The sequence below is a fragment of the Carassius auratus genome, chromosome 46 (assembly GCF_003368295.1).
Source record: "Carassius auratus strain Wakin chromosome 46, ASM336829v1, whole genome shotgun sequence".
Taxonomy (NCBI): Eukaryota; Metazoa; Chordata; class Actinopteri; order Cypriniformes; family Cyprinidae; genus Carassius; species Carassius auratus.
Genome location: NC_039288.1, coordinates 7,343,519 through 7,362,515, shown reverse-complemented (window position 1 = coordinate 7,362,515; position 18,997 = coordinate 7,343,519). Strand labels below are relative to the sequence as shown.

The 18,997-nt window shown below is 37.7% G+C and overlaps 2 protein-coding genes across 3 annotated transcripts in view; one reads left to right on the top strand and one right to left on the bottom strand.

Annotated features, from left to right (window-relative positions):
- The window catches only part of LOC113064023 (sodium-dependent proline transporter-like), a 28,197-nt gene extending 16,519 nt beyond the window's left edge, over window positions 1–11,678 (top strand). The window contains exons 6-15 of the mRNA XM_026234524.1: window positions 2,555–2,693; window positions 4,642–4,776; window positions 4,869–4,972; window positions 5,068–5,192; window positions 5,368–5,480; window positions 6,241–6,378; window positions 6,595–6,694; window positions 9,078–9,196; window positions 9,515–9,688; window positions 10,393–11,678. Coding sequence (XP_026090309.1) covers window positions 2,555–2,693; window positions 4,642–4,776; window positions 4,869–4,972; window positions 5,068–5,192; window positions 5,368–5,480; window positions 6,241–6,378; window positions 6,595–6,694; window positions 9,078–9,196; window positions 9,515–9,688; window positions 10,393–10,560 — 1,315 coding nt within the window. The 3' untranslated portion in view covers window positions 10,561–11,678. The remainder of the gene's footprint in view (window positions 1–2,554; window positions 2,694–4,641; window positions 4,777–4,868; window positions 4,973–5,067; window positions 5,193–5,367; window positions 5,481–6,240; window positions 6,379–6,594; window positions 6,695–9,077; window positions 9,197–9,514; window positions 9,689–10,392) is intronic.
- Window positions 11,679–11,875: 197 nt separating this feature from the next.
- Window positions 11,876–18,997, bottom strand: part of stim1b (stromal interaction molecule 1b) — a 32,788-nt gene continuing 25,666 nt past the window's right edge. Inside the window, exons 9-14 of one of the 2 annotated variants that reach the window (XM_026234525.1) lie at window positions 17,946–18,113; window positions 17,723–17,823; window positions 15,165–15,400; window positions 14,859–14,945; window positions 13,142–13,205; window positions 11,876–12,888 (exon numbers count right to left, since the gene is read on the bottom strand). In XM_026234525.1, coding sequence (XP_026090310.1) covers window positions 12,573–12,888; window positions 13,142–13,205; window positions 14,859–14,945; window positions 15,165–15,400; window positions 17,723–17,823; window positions 17,946–18,113 — 972 coding nt within the window. In that variant the 3' untranslated portion in view covers window positions 11,876–12,572. The remainder of the gene's footprint in view (window positions 12,889–13,141; window positions 13,206–14,858; window positions 14,946–15,164; window positions 15,401–17,722; window positions 17,824–17,945; window positions 18,114–18,997) is intronic. The other variant, XM_026234527.1, reaches the window with a different exon arrangement.

Below are 18,997 nucleotides of genomic sequence, written 5' to 3'. Positions count from 1 at the left end.
GAGATCATGTCAGTTGAGAAGTCTGACAGTTTTTTAATTTTCCTTTATCCATACAGTGTTGTAAAGTCGTGAAACTATGCATATTTCCTCAGAATGATTTGATCTTTGTATGAAAAAATGCTTTGAAGTGTTTGGAAGCTGCAATTTAAACATACAAGACAATTAATGTTTCCCTTTTTACTGTCATTTCAAAAATTCACCACGACAAAACCGTTCAAGCTAACCAAAATCCGTTCGCAATTTAAGTTCCTCAATGGTTTTTCTTAATGTAGACAAAGTTTGGTGTGTATAGTGTACTTCCCCTGGGAGGAGTATGCATTAATTCACAAAAGAAAATTCCCAAAAATCCATATTCAAGTCAAAATAGCCAACTTCCTGTTGGTCGTAGCTTATGACTGCGAATTAGAAAGTTGTCCGTCTTGATAAGAACAATTTATGTACCAAGTTTGGTGTCTGTAGCTAAAACTAATCCCCCCACTTTTGACAAAAGGTGGCGCTATAGAGTGCCTCTTCCACGCCCTTTAAAAAGCTTTTGCCATGGTCTAGCTATCTTTAATACTGATATCTGTTTCGAGTTTCATGTAAATCTGAGCTAGTTATCTGCCTAAAAATCACCAGAACAGAACATTCAAGTTTGACACGTTGCCATGGCAACACTATATTAGATATAAATATCCTCACGACAGATTGTCTTCGGCTGTGTTTTGTCATTATTCTGATGAAGTTTGAAGCAAATCAAGTAAAAATAAGATGCTGAATTCAAAGCGTTCTGAAAATGATTCACTTCCTGCTGCCAGTTGGTGGCGCTATAACTTTGACTCCTAAAAGTCACATATATACGATCGGTATCATACAACGAACAAACCAATTAAGTTTGATCAAATTCAGCAAATGTATGTGGATGTTATTATACATTTCCTGTTTCTCATTTCTCGCCATAATTTCAACGCCTCGCCACGGGCAAACCGTTCGAGATATCAAAAATCTCTTCGCAATTTAGCATCCCCAATGTCTTGAGATCATGTTCACCGAGTTTTGTGGTGAACGGGTGGAGTTCCTCAGAGGAGTATATCAAATTCCAGAGCATGTGTTTTTCATAAAACCCTAAATAGCCAACTTCCTGTTGGGCGGAGCTTATGACATGCAGTGTGAAAGTTGTTTGGTTTGATGAGTTATATATATGTACCAAGTTTCATATGTATACGTGCAAGTATGCATGATATATGGCCCTCGGTACTACAGGGGGCGCTGTAGAGCCCCTGTGCCACGCCCGTGTATCAGACTCTGCCCGGCCCTAATGGCCGCAGGTTCCAAGGTGTGTGCCAATTTTCAAGAGTTTTTGAGCATGTTAAGGACCCCAAAAGCCCCCGAAACCTTAGAAAAAAATTAGAAGAATAAAAAAAAAAAAAAAAAAAAAAAAATAATCCTAAGGAAAACAATAGGGCTCTCGCCCTCCAGGCTTGAGCCCTAATAAAAAACAAAGCAGATACAAGAGGGTCCTCGCACCTCGGTGCTCGGGCCCTAAAAATGTATTTTAAAATAATTCAAATAAACGCCAATACATTATTTATGATTAATTTAATTTTAATGATTACATTTTGTGTTTAAGTAAAACAGTTGTAGTTTGTAGAAATGCTTGAATTGCTGGAAAAGTTATAAACAAAATTATTGAATTATTGCCGTAATCAAAGCTTTCCACAGAAATTTTGCATTTCACAATAAGGTTAAATTTGGTAACATTAATTTCCATGGCATCATGAATAAAAAAAAAAAAAAAAAAGTATATAATATATATAATATACTATTGTTTGTGTGTGTTTGTGAATTCAAATTCATTCATAATGTGATTTTGTTAATTTGTAACTTTAAATGTTAAATATGTTTATGTTGACACAATCTGTACTACTGTAAAGGTTAGTCAGTAAGATTTTTTTTGAAAGAAATTAATACCTTTATTCAAAATAATTCCTTTACTTCCTTTACTAAATAAATGCATGAAGTACATCCTGAAAAAATGTACCATGATTTACACAAAATATTGAGCACCAAATCAGCATATTAGAATGATTTTTAAAGGATCATGTGATACTGAAGACGGGAAATAATACGTTTCTGAATATTACTGTTTTTACTGTATTTTGAATCAAATCAATACATACTTGATGAACATAAAATACTTATTTTAAAAACATAGAATAAATCTTTCATTAATATACAGTATGTTAATTAAATGCTTTAAAATATTGTTTGTTGTTTGTCATGCCCACCTTCATTAACTGCTGTTATCAAATTAGTTTTGCTCATGTTTCACATTTGTTCACATCCTTGTATCTAAAAATACCTTAGTGGTGTGATAAAGTACAGAAAACATGCGTTCAAGTCCAAAGTACTGCTGCTACTGACACATACAGACCTGTAAAATCTATTCTAGTATTATGTGGTCGGATTAATGCTAATGTACCACAAACCCACACCTGAAACACTCCGAGACCGTTAACATGTTATGAAGCTAATGACCTAATTCTTGAATCTTTGTGTGTTTGTGTGTGTTCAGTGAAAAGGTTCTGGGTGTAGTGTACAGTAAAGGGCTGCATGATCCCGGTCCAGTGCGTTGGCCTCTAGCTCTGTGCTTGCTGGCTGCCTGGGTCGTCATTTTCCTTTGCATGCTCAAAGGCATTCGCAGCTCTGGCAAGGTGAAACCCCACCCAGACACACCTGAAAGCCTTACACAGATCCACAGCACATCCAGCTGGCTTTTTTCCAGATAGGAAAATAGGTGTAGACCAGTAGGCCATTTTAGTATTATTGAGAGACTATTACAGTTTTTATCAATATTTAGATTTTCTTCTATTTAGAATTTTAAGTTTGAGTAATTGTATTATTTATTAATTTATTTTAACCATGTTTATATAGTGTTTGTGAATGTTTATTTAAATTTTAGTTTAGGGACCATTCTCACTATTAACTCATTGCTTATTAGCATGTATACTGTATTACTAGCACATTAGCTGTTTATTAAAGCAGATATTAATGGATTATTCTGTATGGCCGTATGTTTATATCCATTAACCCTACTCCATGCATAAACTTAAAGGGGGGGTGAACTGCTCGTTTTCACTCAATATCCTGTTAATCTTGAGTACCTATAGAGTAGTACTGCATCCTTCATAACTCCAAAAAGTCGGTAGCACTTTATTTTACAGTCCTGTTCCTCATGTACATACTATGTACTTATTACAGTAATTACAATAACTATGTAATAACTAGGTACTAACCCTGAACCTACCCCTAAACCTAACCCTACCCCATGTAGTTACCTTGTATTACCAGAACTTTCTTAGATAAATACACTGTAAGTACACTATAAGTACATGTTAGTACACGTATTGTAAAATAAAGTGCAACCAAAAAGTCTTTAGTTTTATTAAATTCATAAGAGAAAGATAGTCTGTACCGATTTTTCCCGGAAAAACACGACCGGCTGTAGGCGTGACGTGTGTGCGGAGCTAAAGAATCACGAGCGCCAGTAGGCTTTTGTGTTGAGAGCATGTGGAAGCTGTGACATTACCGTGAGGGAAAAACCATCATCCAAAACAAACCATGGCCTACAGTCAGATTCAGCCGTTTATTTATGATCCAGAATCAGATCCCGAGGCTGAAACTAAACGAGAGCAGCAGCAGCAAGGACTCGCTCCGAGCGGGGCTCGAACCCGGGTCTCCGGCATGGGAGGGGACGCACTAACAAGGAGGCAGAGATATTTTAAGCAGTTTTACTCACCGCCTGCGGTTCCAACACACGATCGTGACCCTTTTTCGTTGAGATTGCATCATCTTTAAGAAATAAACGATACGTCCGTCGTCAAACTAGGCCTTGTTTGTAAAACAAGCATCTTCGAAATGCAGGGAACAAACAAAAACACTTGCACAACTCCGTTGATGCTCTGTAAAAATAAACTCCATCCACTGGTCCCTTAATGCGTTTTTTTTTTGGTAATCTGTACATGGTTGTCTTGCCCTGGCAACCAAAAACACACTTCTTTTGTGACTTTTCGCGACGCTCTCACTCTGATCATTGAATGGCTCTGATCAGTGAAATGTCTGTGCTGCTCAGCCTCGCTATACGGGAGCGCGCGCTCTTCCAGCAAAAGTGCCTTAGGACCCATATAAGGAAATTCGCTCCATCTAACGTCACACAGAGCCATACTCGAAAAAAACTTTCAGAAACTTGTGACAAACCAGTAGTAGTATTTTGGGAACAAAAATACTCCTTCAAACGTACAACTTAATTTTTGAAACTTTGTCCATGTTTAGCATGGGAATCCAACTCTTTAACAGTGTAAAAAACTCAGTATGCATGAAATAGCATTTCACCCCCCCTTTAACAACTACCTTACTAACGATTAACGTTGCAAATTTGAAAACTAGCTAACAGAATTAAAAGAAAATAGGTATATTTTTTATATTTTATTTTATTTACATGTATTTTACCATCTTTTTAAGTTATGGAATTGTTTTTTTTATGGTTTTAGTTTTAATTAACTTTACTAAACCTGGTGTGGACTTCATACGAAGCCCTTTCAGAGCAGATGAGAATACGTTCTACACACAAAAATGAATTTCCCATCTTTTCTCTGATGTCAGGTGGTGTATGTGACTGCCACCTTCCCCTATTTGGTGCTGGTGGTCCTGATCATCAGAGGGGCCACCCTTCAAGGCTCTTTAAATGGTATCGCCTTCTACCTCACTCCAAAATGGGCCCTTTTGGCTAATGCACAGGTACAATTTCCTAAACAACACCATTTAAAAAAAAATATTGCTGCAGTTTTCCATTCTCTTCAGTTCTGTATTGCATTTCATTCTCATTGTAGGTTTGGAATGATGCTGCATCTCAGATATTTTATTCTCTGGGCATTGGGGTGGGTGGACTCTTGTCAATGGCATCATACAATAAATTTGACAATAATGTCATCAGGTGAGGCTTTTTACTGTGGGAAAACACTTTGTTTTTGTTTGCTTTTATCAGCTGAAATATTACTTTAAATCTCAAAATAATTTCTCATCTCGCAGGGATACTCTAATCATCACCATTGGGAACTGCGGTACCAGTTTTTTTGCAGGATTTGCCATTTTCTCTATCCTGGGTCATATGGCTTGGAAGAAGGGTGTGCCTGTGGGTCAGGTGGCAGACTCGGGTACTTCCTGTTTACACTGTCATGTTACTTCCCTCTCTTCTGACATCCTGAATAGTTCAACACATTAGCACTATGATTAACAGTCACTTAAAATGTTTTAATATCCTCGAAATTCCAAAACCAGTGCATCATTTGTCATTTTTAAGAGTGTTTGTGATTGTATTTTTCTTGCTAGGTCCTGGTCTGGCATTTGTTGCCTACCCAGAAGCTCTTGCTCTTCTCCCTGGATCAGTGTTTTGGTCCATTCTGTTTTTTCTCATGCTTTTTATGCTGGGAGTGGATACACTGGTAAGATGCTGGCCAAGGCTGCATTTAAAGTATTTAAAAAAATATTTAAAAGAATCCTGTCATAGCGAGGCTGAATTTTTTCTGGAATTTTCTTAGTATTTTTTGTCCTTACAATAGTCAGTCAAAGTATTTTGTAACATTATAAATGTCTTTACTGTCACTTTCGATCAATTTAATGCATCCTTTCAGAATAAGTTTGCATGCATAAGAATAATTATTTAAATACACAATATTTTAATTGAATTCAAAAGACTGGTATCTGACACAAATCTTCTGCCCATTTATGTCTATAAAAATTGTGAGCAAAATTAATAATGAATGACTGGAAAGATTATAAGAAAAGTCCTAATTAATCAAAGAGTGTGGGAACTGTGTATAATATGAATCCAAGTGATCAGGTTTCAGTGTTTTCAGATTAGAAACATGATTGAAAGAAACATCAGTGCTCAGGAAGCAGATTTGTCAAGAGATGTGTGAAATAACCATGTACATACTGTACAACTGCACAGCTCATTACTGAGCTACAACACTCATTTAGTGCATGAACTCACAGCGGTTTTCCTTCCTCTGTCTTCACCTGAAATTCCTATTCGCTTCTCTGTGTCTCAGATTTCAGTTTCTATCCATGTATTGCCAAAACATTAGTTATATATATATATATATATATATATATATAGTTATTATAGTATGTATCTATGTAAATACTGAAAGAATGTAACGAATGTGATTGTGAAGTTCTCTCTCTCTCTTTCTCCTGCAGTTTGGTAACATGGAGGGGATCTGTACAGCTGTGCTGGATGAGTTTCCTCATCTCAGATCCAATCTGAAGCACAAGACGCTGTTCCTGGCGCTGCTCTGTTTCGCCTTCTACCTCATGGGCCTGCTGCTCATCACTGATGTAAGAGCAACAAACTGACTGATAATAGGATTTAGGATTTAGTAGTTGACATTTTTATAAATACATGTGTCCAGAGTTTAGTAATGTATCTGTAATGTTTAAAATCATAAATCATTATCTTGTCCGTGTTCGTATTGTCCATTAGTGATTCTTTTATTGATATCAATGTTTCTGTTGCCATAGACTTTCATTTTATTTTGTGTTTTTCCATCACAGGGTGGGATATACTGGTTCACGCTCATAGACTCGTTCAGCACAAGCTTCGGTCTCATCATCATTACTCTCTTCATGTGTATTGGCATCTCATTCTTTTATGGTACACTCACTTTTATTTCCTTCTGGGTGATGGGCTGATATTGGTAGGGCTTCTGATGAAGGACACAACACACATATTAAGTTTTATCGGAGGAGTTATTTATTTTAGATGGATCACTCTTTTATCATAGTCTACACACATTTCTGCTAAATTAAATTTTCACAGCATTAACATTAAATGAAGGGTTAAAATTGAAATTTGCAAAAATGTACTCACTTTCTGTAACCCAAGAGGTAGATGAGTTTGTTTTTTAATCGGAACAGATTTGTGGAAATTTAGCATTACATAACTTGCTCAGCAGTGGATCCTCTGCAGAGAATGGGTGTCGTCAGAATGAGAGTCTAAACAGCTGATAAAAACATCACAATAATCCACAAGTAATGCACATGACTCTAGTCCATCAATTAACATCTTGTAAAGTAAAAAAAAAAAAAACACAGCTTGTTGTAAGGGGAAAAAACATCTTGTCTGAATCAGGAGAGAAATATGCACAGACCTATTTCACTGTTTTAAACAAATTTGTGAGTGTATTTTGATGTGAGAAGAATCATTAGGTTCTGTCATTCAGAAACATGGCTTCTCATACCACTGCTATGCTGATGACACTTAACTCTACCTATCATTTCATCCTGATGATCCGACTGTAGCTATTCACATCTCAGCTTGTCTAACAGACATTTCTTCCTGGATGATGGACCACCACCTTCAACTCAACCTTGCCAAGACAGAACTGCTTATGGTTCCATCTTTTCATCACAATTTTACCATCAAGTTAGGCGCATCAACCATATTTCCTTCAAAAACAGCCAGAAACCTTGGAGTAACAATTGATGATCAGCTGTCTTCCTCAGACCACATTGCTAAAACTGTCCGATCCTGCAGATTTGCTTTATTCAACATCAAGAAGATCAAACCCTTTCTTTCGGAACATGCTACACAACTCCTTGTTCAAGCTCTTGTTCTGTCCAGGCTGGACTATTGCAATGCCCTCTGGGCAGGTCTTCCAGGCAGTTCTATCAAACCTTTACAATTAATCCAGAACTTGATTGTGCCATGCCAAAGAAGCACAAAGTCACTTTTATGGACTTTTAAATTAAATGTTCCCTCCTGGTGGAATGAACTCCCCAACTCAATCTGAGCAGCTGAGTCCTTAGCCATCTTCATGAATTGACTTAAAACACATCTCTTCCATCTTTATTTGACCCTCTAACCTTAACACTCACTATTCTAATTATATTCTTAAAAAAAAAAAAAAACTGCCGTATTTGTCGGACTATAAGTCGCACCTGAGTATAAGTCGCATCAGTCCAAAAATACATCATGTTGAGGAAAAAAACATGTATAAGTCGCACTGGACTATAAGTCGCATTTATTTAGAACCAAGAACCAAGAGAAAACATTACCGTCTCCAGCCGCGAGAGGGCGCTCTATGTTTTCAGTGTAGACTACAGGAGCACTGAGCAGCATAGAGCGCCCTCTCACGGCTGTAGACGGTAATGTTTTCTCTTGGTTCATCTCTCTTAGTTCATTTCTCTTGGTTCATGTCAAATTAATTTTGATAAATAAGTTGCACCCGACTATAAGTCGAAGGACCAGCCAAACTATAAAAAAAAAAAGTGCGACTTATAGTCCGGAAAATACGGTATTTAAGCTAACTGAGACTTGTTATAGCACATGTATATCATTGATCTTTTGTTGTTTTTGATTGCTTCCAATGTCCTCATTTGTAAGTCGCTTTAGATAAAAGCATCTGCTAAATGACTAAACATAACCTAAACGTTAGACAACAGGGACTTTTCACTGGATGAAGTGCTATTATGGGTTATGGACCGCAAGCAACCGTTTAAATTTAAAACACCTTGATGGATTTGTCATTTAAAAAAAGCTTTTCTCTTCGCAAGATGTCACAAGAATGAATCAAAATAGGATTAATTGATAGACTGGAGTTGTGTGGATTACTTGTGGATCGTTGTGATGTTTTATCAGCTGTTTGGACTCTCATTCTGACGGCACCCATTCACTGCGGAGGATTAATTGGTCAGCAAGTGATGTAATGCTAAATTCTCTAAATCGCTTCCTATGAAGAAAAACCTAGTATGGCCTGAGGGTGAGTACATTTTTAGCAAAACAAATTGAGGTTTCATTTATTTCAGATACACCTGCCTTAAATGGCACATAAAAAACAAACTGAGTTTATTGCTGTACATGTCAGTCACTGACATGTTTTCAGCATGTCAGTCCTTGTATTAATGTATCATCTTTAGCATCTGCTAAATAATAACAACTTCTCGGTTATGTCCATGTTAGCTGCAGTTCTGTAAATGTGAAGTGACTGCACTCTGTGATATATATATAATATTTGCATATGCTGATGTAATTGCAGGGGTGAACCAGTTCTGTCAGGACATTGTGGACATGATCTGTCACTGTCCTCCGTGGTGCACAAAACTGCTATCTTACTTCAAAGCCTGCTGGGTGGTTTTCACCCCCTTGCTGCTGACGGTGAGTGTCCTGTTTTTGGTTTGGTATATTGGAATCACCCTCAAATTTTAATATGTAGTGATGTATGTTATGTGGTTTCTGTTTAAGACGAACAGTTCTATAATTGTAAATGTTAAATGGACATATTAATCTATAAGGGTTCGTGTAGAATCATACTGCAGGACAGTCAGAAGCTTGATTTCTGCTGCAGTCTGTCCTGCGCCCAGCGTGATGAATAATTCAGTTGCTGAGACAGAATCACACTAACAGTGATAGTCCCATTGACCGAGGCCTCCGTCTATATATTCAGAATGGTAAGAGATTGTTTTCTCTGTACAGTTCATCCTGGCCTACATCTTCATCGAGATGTACCGAACATCTTTGCGCTATGGGGCCTATGTGTACCCAACCTGGGGCAAAGCGTTGGGCGTCTGTATGGGTGCCTTCTGCTGTCTTCAGATTCTCATCTGGGCCATAGTGGCCGTCAGTAAAGAGTCTGGCACTCTTAGAGATGTGAGTCCCTTCAAAATTACCATATTTCTTTATATATTCGAGGTCGGTAAGATTCAAAGAAAGTAATACTTTTATTCAGAAAGAATGCATAAGATTAATCAAAAGTGACAGTAAAGACATTTATAATGTAAAAAAAAAAATTCAATTTTCAAATAAATGTTGTTCTGTTGACTTTTACTCATCAAAAATTCCAGAAAATAATGTATTACAGTTTCTACAAAAGTGTTAAGCAACACAACTGATTTAAAAATTGATAATAATTTTGAGTAGCAAATCGGCATATTAGAATGATCTCCAGGATCATGTGACACCAAAGACTGGAGTAATGAAATAAAAATTTAGCTTGGCCATCACATCAATAAATGACCTTTTTAAAACATATTAAAACAGAAAACTTTCAATTCTAATAATATTTAACCGTATTCGTGGCTTCACTGTCAGCATAAGCAACTTCTTTCAAAAACATAAAAAATAATTTTGACACTATTTTTATATAAATATATATACACACGCACATATATAGATTTAAATATATGGATAGGTGTGTGTGTGTGTAAAAATGTTATATTAATTGTGTTGTTAATGTAATTTTAGAATCATTTTCTAATAACTATTGTGTGGCTGAGTTATTTTTTCTTCTTTACAATTGTAGCTGCAGGTTTGTGTGTGACATGTTCATTCTGACGTACGTTTCTCGTGTTCAGCGCTTCCAGAAATCCATCCGTCCCCTCAACTCCTGGCGTGTTAACAACACAAACACGACCTCTCAGGATCAGCACGTGGAGCCCCAGAGAGTAGAGGGACCATTCACGGTTAACCTGACTGAAGCAGACTTCACCTCCATGAACTGGGAGGCCATTAGCGAGGCGTAACACTGCCCCGAATGTTGGGAGGTGGTACTGAATCTCAAAAAGACAAGTACGGGTGAGGACTTTGGTTTGGAGAATTGTACACTCTTCCTCACCAGTCCAGCTGGACAGAAATTAAATGACTGTATCATTATTTTTTTTATTTATGCTCATTGCTCATTTGACATAGTTCTGGGCCTTAGACCAAAGCCAGAGACAGAGAAGTGCAAAAGACATTTGGATTCTTTGGCTGAATTCTTGAAGGATTCCATTTCATGCTGTTCATCTAGCCTTTTCATCAAAGAGTGTATAGGTTTATTTTATAAGGTAACAGGCCTAGTTACATATGTTTTTCATTTGCAAGAGCCAGGTCAAATCAAATTAGGTCAATACCTTTAGGAGACATTGTTTAGCGAGACAGAACTGATTTGATATAGTAAAAGTTCACATGAATAAAATAAAGTGTAGTACAAGAGGCATTGTAAAGTCTCTTTAGAATGTTTCTATAATAAACTTTTTAAAGTGCCACAAATCCAGCAAATAAAATCAAAATGGTTTCACGAGTTGTCCTCCGCTGAAGCGGTTTGTTTACCACGGGCAGATTCAGCTTATTTCAGTCGTCTATCAAGGCTGTGCAAACTTTGAATAAAGCAAACTTCCTTATGAGCGAGGAGGCTCTGAAACAGGTTTGTTTATTCAGAACACTATGATAACAATGGCAAACCTACCTTTGTTTGGGGCTTTGTTGTGGACACTAACTCACTACGCTATCTTGATTCAGATGGTTTCTCTGAGTGTGCCGAGCCATTTAATGTTCTGCTCCACAGCGGCTGATGCAAACAAACCTTCAGCAGATGTTAAATACAGCAGAGAAATGTGTACAGAGTGCACTGGCAAAAAAAAGCTCTGGTATTTATGGTATCTGGTATTTGGGTCTGTCTACAGCATTGATGTATACTTCACAGGCGATTTTGTGAAGTGATGGAATAGCTACTTCCTGTACAGATTTTCAACAGCTCCATGATGCAAAGGGGTTTTACAAAGAAACGCAATGCTGAGGAAGTTAAAGCCCTGAGAACTATCTAACATATTTTTTTTTTTTGGTCAAGAAAATTTCAAATTAAATCTAAATTCTGCTTGTGGTTTCTGGAACATAATTTCTGTTAATTTAAGAAAAATATATATAATTAACTGATTTAGTTGTAAAGTACACTATCCTTCAAAAGTTTGGGGTCAGTAAAATAAAATCTAATAATTACATTTATTTATTCCTGTGATAGCACTTCACACAATTTTTTTCAGAAATCATTTTAATATGCTCAAGAAACATTTTTACCTATTATCAATGTTGAAAACAGTTGTGTTGCCTTTTATTTAAGTGGAAACTGAAATTACAGTAATGGTGACAACATTTATATTAAAATGTAAAGTTGCATGTTTTGGTCAAGAAAAGAGATTCCCCAGTTTATGTCAGCGCGCAACTTTTGCACAACACAAATACCCTCCCTTTTTATATCTTAGGTTTAAAACATTTTAAAATAACAGAAGGAGAAATCAAAAGCAAGTTACAAGATATTTTCAGCCTCACATCCGTCAGTCAATACACACCCACAGTTGCTGCATACAAGAACTGGGTCATACGGTGGTGTGCTTTCAGCAAGGGGGATGTGGACGCGCAACACGGTGATGGGCTGCGTGTGAAAACGAAAGAAGTCCAAGCAAATCCTATGTAAACCAAAAGCATAGAGCAGGCGAAATCATTTGTATGTGCTGAAAACCTTTGCATGTGTTTGCTTTGAGAGTGAAAACTCCGGCTCACGCGAACTACAAATAAAAACAGGAGAAACGCTCACACCAGAAATGAAGTAATAACAATGTACAGTGATCTCATACCTGTTCCCAACAAATGACGGTTTCTGTTCCCGTTGGCCGACACAATTACGATATAAATGTTCTTACTAAAACTCTTAAGGTTTTAAGAAGTACAATTGTGCTAGTCTTAGTTCCTTTATGTTTGACATTTCCCTATACTGCTGTTATTTCTTCGGCCTCTTGAAGAGTTTGGTTAAGGTGTGCTTCTTGCGGCCCGTGCTGGTGCCTTCAGCGTCGTCTCCTGTGGAGCCGCTGTCCTCGTCCACCAGGATCTTCCTCCCCGGGATCTGAGAGTGGATTTCTCCGAGACTGACACACTTCTCCATGCCAAAGGTCTTTTTCTGCAGCAGAGGGCTGTCGGTGGAGGAACCACCGTTGGATCTGGACAGCTTACTGTAGAGCGGAGCTGAGTTGAGGCGCTGGGCGTCTCCGTACTGAGACACCGAGAGGGAGGAATCCGACTCGGACCGGTTCAGATCCCTTGATGACAGGATAATGAGAGAAGAGGATATCAAAATCTATACATTTGCTTTCCCTTAGTCTGTTAGTTTCAATTTTTGAACTTCAAGTCAACATGAAAGGGCAGCCACAACTCATTTACTTCCATAAAACAATGTTTTTCCCAAGTGAAACATTGAAATATCTGAAATATAGTGAAATATCTATCTAAAAATGGTTTTGGTTTTAGTTTTATTGAGTTTAACCATGGATGGAATGGGGCTCTTCTACCAACCTCTGTGAGCTCAGGTCCAGCATGGGGTCGCCGTGTGATGGGCGCAGGGACATTAGGCTAGGAGCTGAAAAGATAGACCAGATAGTCTAATCAAACATTCTTCTTAAGTTTCTGTCCCATGAATTATAGTGTTGTAGTTCATTCTAAAAAGGGTTTCGTGATACATTTTGATTTTGCTTAGTTAAAATTATACAATAGAGATTAAACTAAACAACAGAAACACTGTCAGTAGACAATCATAATTTAATCTAGAGTTAAAAAAAAATAATTATGTGATATTTTTTATTACATGTAGGTAGTTTCAGGCCTGTCTTTGTTGCAAAAAAATCTACCACAGTACATAAACATGTCTAAAACACATTTTGGAAGTTGCAACTTGGAGGAGTGTGTTATGGTGATAAAAGCAAATGAACTGTGGTTAATGAGGGAAAACAGAACTGATGTAAGGGCACAGGAAATGAACACACAAAAGTGTGAAAGCATTGCAAGACTGCAGTGTGAAGAGGATCAGTGTCCACATAATGCAGTGATGCAGCCCTTGGTTAGCTGTATGAAACATTTAAAACAGATAATGACTGGCTGACTGTGCATTAAGGCACTTATTACATGGCTACTAAACAAATGGACATGAAATATTGTTTTGAGTGAAACTATTTTATGACAGAAGACCATGGAGAAATACAAAATGTGAAATCAGCACAGCTGATTGACCAAAAATTGTGTGGACTATGCATGTTAACATGCACAGGAGAACTTTTTGTTAAAAAATTCCTCCCTAATTCACAACCCTTGGGCACTCGCAAGGATTTCTTAACATTGTTTTGATGTAATGGAATTTAGAGTATTCAAAATATTCCAGAGAGCCGTGTAGTAAGTTTAAATACGGGCTTTCCACACTGTGCTTAACACTGAATTAACGTCTTTTAACCCTAGATTAAGGCCACTTTTAACCTTGGTTTAGCACATTTTTGCCCCTAAATTGTAAAGATTAATTTGAACTCAATGCTAACACCAAGTTGCTGTGCTAAAGACAATATTGTAAAACATTACAATACAACAACAAACCCAGCAACAGAACAAGAACAAGAACAATCAAAAAGAAAAAAAATTACCCAGGGTTAATTATTTCAGTGTGAAAATCAAAAAGCTATATTAAAAAATAAAACTTTGGGTTAGCTAGCTTGGCAGATATTTGCAGACAAAAAGGTCCTCTGTCTATGGTAGATAGAGTAGAGATGTATGAAACACACCTCACACAGAAGTCTCTTTCAGATAAAGCAGCTTTCTGTCAGTCGGTGTGGTAAATTCTCACGACCAGCCTGAAACTACTGCAAAATCTGCCAGTTGAAATTCCTGTTGTAATGAATGTATTTCGCCCGCAAAACTAAAAAATGTGACCATGTTTTAAAACTTGCTATTTTAGGATGTTAAGTTATTATCATCGTTGACGCTTCTAATTCATAACATCTACAATAATGATCGCAATAGACCTGGTAAATTTTGGTCAACATTTTAACATTCTCTGGCGTTTATCCACACTGAGATGAAGATAAAGATAAAGAGCAGCTCTGATTTCTGATCTAGGGTTTAAAGGGGTGTTTTTAAGAGCTGGATACACAATATCCATCTAGAAGGTCTTAAATGGGCAGTGGGAATGGCACAGAAAGGTTTGCTGTGTGTTAGCATTAGCTGAGAAAATAAAGGGGGTGCTGCCAACCAGAAGGGATTGGTTTCCACAGGGACTGGCTATCGGAAGCCATGGGCCAAAGGTCGCTCACTTGCCGATCCATCTGCCAGGCGGCATCTGCAGACATTAGCCAATGATATCACACCATAGAAAAGCAATGCTCAATGGAAAGCCTAACTGTCATGTATTAGGGTTAGAAAACTGGTCAATTGATCATTTGAATGTGGTTATAAACTGAGAAGCTTTATATTGTGACACAGATGAATATGATCAGATTCAGCAACATGAAAGTATGTTTAACTCATTTTACCACTTTTGCGTGCATGATAAACTCACATTGTAGGGTTCCTGTGGAAAGTATGTCCTCGTCCATATCGTCTACGTCATCCGATAGCAGCAGGTGTTCGGGTACAGAGGAGCGTATGCCCAGGAAAGCAGGGTCCAGGTTGAGGGCAGAGGCCAGAGACGACATGCCAGGGTTATTAACAATATTGAACCCAGTCAAAACTTCAATTTGCTGCCATCGATGAAGCTTTTCTCTCAGAGCAGCGGTCACTTCTCCCAGAGCCTGTCTGCAGAAGTTAGAGAGAAAAAGAGGTGAGCTTTGGTTTGGTTGCTCTACACTCTTAAAGCTGCAGTAGGAAACTTTTGTAAAAATATATTTTTTACATATTTGTTAAACCTGTCATTATGTCCTGAAAGTAGAATATGAGACAGATAATCTGTGAAAAAAATCAAGCTCCTCTGGCTCCTCCCAGTGGTCCTATTGCCATTTGCAGAAAGTCATCCGCTCCCGGTAAAAAACAACCAATCAGAGCTGCGGTCAGTAACTTTGTTTGTGTTCAAAATGTAGAAAAATGTATAAAATAAGCGAGTACACCATGAATCCATTTTCCAAACCGTGTTTTTAGCTTGTCCTGAATCACTAGGGTGCACCTACAGTATTGTTCAAAATAATAGCAGTACAATGTGACTAACCAGAATAATCAAGGTTTTTAGTATATTTTTTATTGCTACGTGGCAAACAAGTTACCAGTAGGTTCAGTAGATTGTCAGAAAACAAACAAGACCCAGCATTCATGATATGCACGCTCTTAAGGCTGTGCAATTGGGCAATTAGTTGAATTAGTTGAAAGGGGTGTGTTCAAAAAAATAGCAGTGTCTACCTCTGACTGTACAAACTCAAAACTATTTTGTACAAACATTTTTTTTTTTCTGGGATTTAGCAATCCTGTGAATCACTAAACTAATATTTAGTTGTATGACCACAGTTTTTTAAAACTGCTTGACATCTGTGTGGCATGGAGTCAACCAACTTGTGGCACCTCTCAGCTGTTATTCCACTCCATGATTCTTTAACAACATTCCACAATTCATTCACATTTCTTGGTTTTGCTTCAGAAACAGCATTTTTGATATCACCCCACAAGTTCTCAATTGGATTAAGGTCTGGAGATTGGGCTGGCCACTCCATAACATTAATTTTGTTGGTTTGGAACCAAGACTTTGCCCGTTTACTAGTGTGTTTTGGGTCATTGTCTTGTTGAAACAACCATTTCAAGGGCATGTCCTCTTCAGCATAGGGCAACATGACCTCTTCAAGTATTTTAACATATGCAAACTGATCCATGATCCCTGGTATGCGATAAATAGGCCCAACACCATAGTAGGAGAAACATGCCCATATCATGATGCTTGCACCTCCATGCTTCACTGTCTTCACTGTGTACTCTGGCTTGAATTCAGAGTTTGGGCGTCGTCTCACAAACTGCCTGTGGCCCTTGGACCCAAAAAGAAGTACTTACAGGTAACTCCAGACTGTCTTTGATCATCCTGGAGGTGATCATTGGCTGAGCCTTTGCCATTCTGGTTATTCTTCTATCCATTTTGATGGTTGTCTTCCGTTTTCTTCCACGTCTCTCTGGTTTTGCTCTCCATTTTAAGGCATTGGAGATCATTTTAGCTGAACAGCCTATCATTTTTTGCACCTCTTTATAGGTTTTCCCCTCTCTAATCAACTTTTTAATCAAAGTACGCTGTTCTTCTGAACAATGTCTTGAACGACCCATTTTCCTCAGCTTTCAAATGCATGTTCAACAAGTGTTGGCTTCATCCTTAAATAGGGGCCACCTGATTCACACCTGTTTCTTCACAAAATTGATGACCTCAGTGATTGAATGCCACACTGCTATTTTTTTTAACACACCCCTTTCAACTAATTCAACTAATTGCCCAATTGCACAGCCTTAAGAGCGTGCATATCATGAATGCTGGGTCTCATTTGTTTTCTGAGAATCTACTGAACCTACTGGTAACTTGTTTGCCACGTAGCAATAAAAAAATATACGAAAAACCTTGATTATTCTGGTTAGTCACATTGTACTGCTATTATTTTGAACAATACTGTATAATAAGTGTTTATATTCGGACTATTTTAGATTGCTTCGGGGGACCGCGGCGGAGTAACCCAGTACCTTTGTGATTCTTCATAGACATAAACAGAGAGAAGTAGTTCCGGCTACGATGTTCTTCCGCAAGATGCAAGCAGTTCTGTTTATTAACCGCTAGAGCGTCAAAAGTTACCGACTGCAGCTTTAAGTGTTTATCTATTATTCCATGAAGAACATCCAAGGAAACTTTCCATTCTACAAAATGTTCTTTATAGTGAATTATGGAAAAGGTTCTTCAGAATAATAAAAGTTCTTCACATTAAGAAAAAAATTGCTCTTTTAAAGACTTCTCACAGAAAGCTTCTTTGGGAGCAAACAAATGGTTCTTTAATAGCACTGCCGCAAAAACCCTCCCTCTGGAACATATATTTTTAATTGTGAGGGTTAAAACATAGCTTTATTTCACCTGGTACATTATATCCAAAAATGGTATGAGCGACTCACTTGGCTGAGAGGATTTTGTGATCAACATCATCCAGTGAAGAGCTGTGGGCCACCTGGAACGTCCCAAAGATTGTTCCTCTCTTCTTATTGATTTTTTCTGCCTGTTATGGTGGACACAACTTCGTAGTTAACAGCAGTCCTTAGATGTTCAGCTCGTGGAACAGGCAAACTTGGTTTAATATTCAGTTAAAGCTTGTAATCTATGAGTATTTGACCATCTCACCCCTTCTTTGGCCACTAAGAGTTGTCTTTCCGCTTGCTGTTTCTTAATGTTGTAGTACTGCACTTCCACCTCATGTGTGAGCTGCAGCCATTTCTGCAGAGCTCCTGAAGGAGACCATCCGCTTCTCATCTCCAGCTCCCTCTCAGCCCTCTTCAGAGCCATTCGCACCTGAACAAACACACAAGCTCATTAATATTGGCTGCAGTTCAATGTTTTGAGGAGGGAATTGTGTAAAACCTCTTCTGTGCCACTTCAGCGGTTCTCATGGTGATGGGACACATGAATCTATGATTCAGAACATGTTGCTGGTAAGTGAATGGTGAAAAGAAGCATGTGTTTCAGCATAAACATGCTATTATTTTACTAGGATTTGGAGGTATGATAGAAAAAAGGGAAAATAGCATCCTCTTCCCAACACAAGTAGTCGTAGTCATGGCCTAATGGTTAGAGATTTGGACTCGTACTCCAAAGGTTGTGAGTTTGAGTCTCGGTCAGGCAGGAATTGTAGGTGGGGGGAGTGAATGTGCTCTTTCCACCTTCAGTACCACGAGTGAGGTGCCCTTGAGCAAGGCACTGAACCCCCAACCGCTCCCTGGGCGCCGCAGCATAAATGACTGCTCTGGATGTGTGTTCACAGTGTGTGTGTGTGTGTACTTTGGATGGGTTAAATTAATTGTGAATAAACCCACCTAACATTAAAATGTTTAAATATAATTATAAATTGCAATAATTTCACAGGGAATCTTCAAATTAATATAGAAATAAAAGACAGTATTTTTTAAATATTTGTTTAGTGGCATATTTTTTATGACTGAGTGAGTATGACTGATGCCAATACTACTGGTGTCTCTATTAAATATTTATTTTTTCCTAATATTTAACCATTGACTAACCGTTTAACATTACAGTATAATTGAGAGCATTTATTAGAATTAAAATAACTTCTAATTTAAGTCATACACAAACTCTTTATAATAAATGTCATATTTAACTGTGCCCTTAAGCAAGTAGGAAATAAACATAAATGGAATAAAGTTTAAGCTACAAAAGTT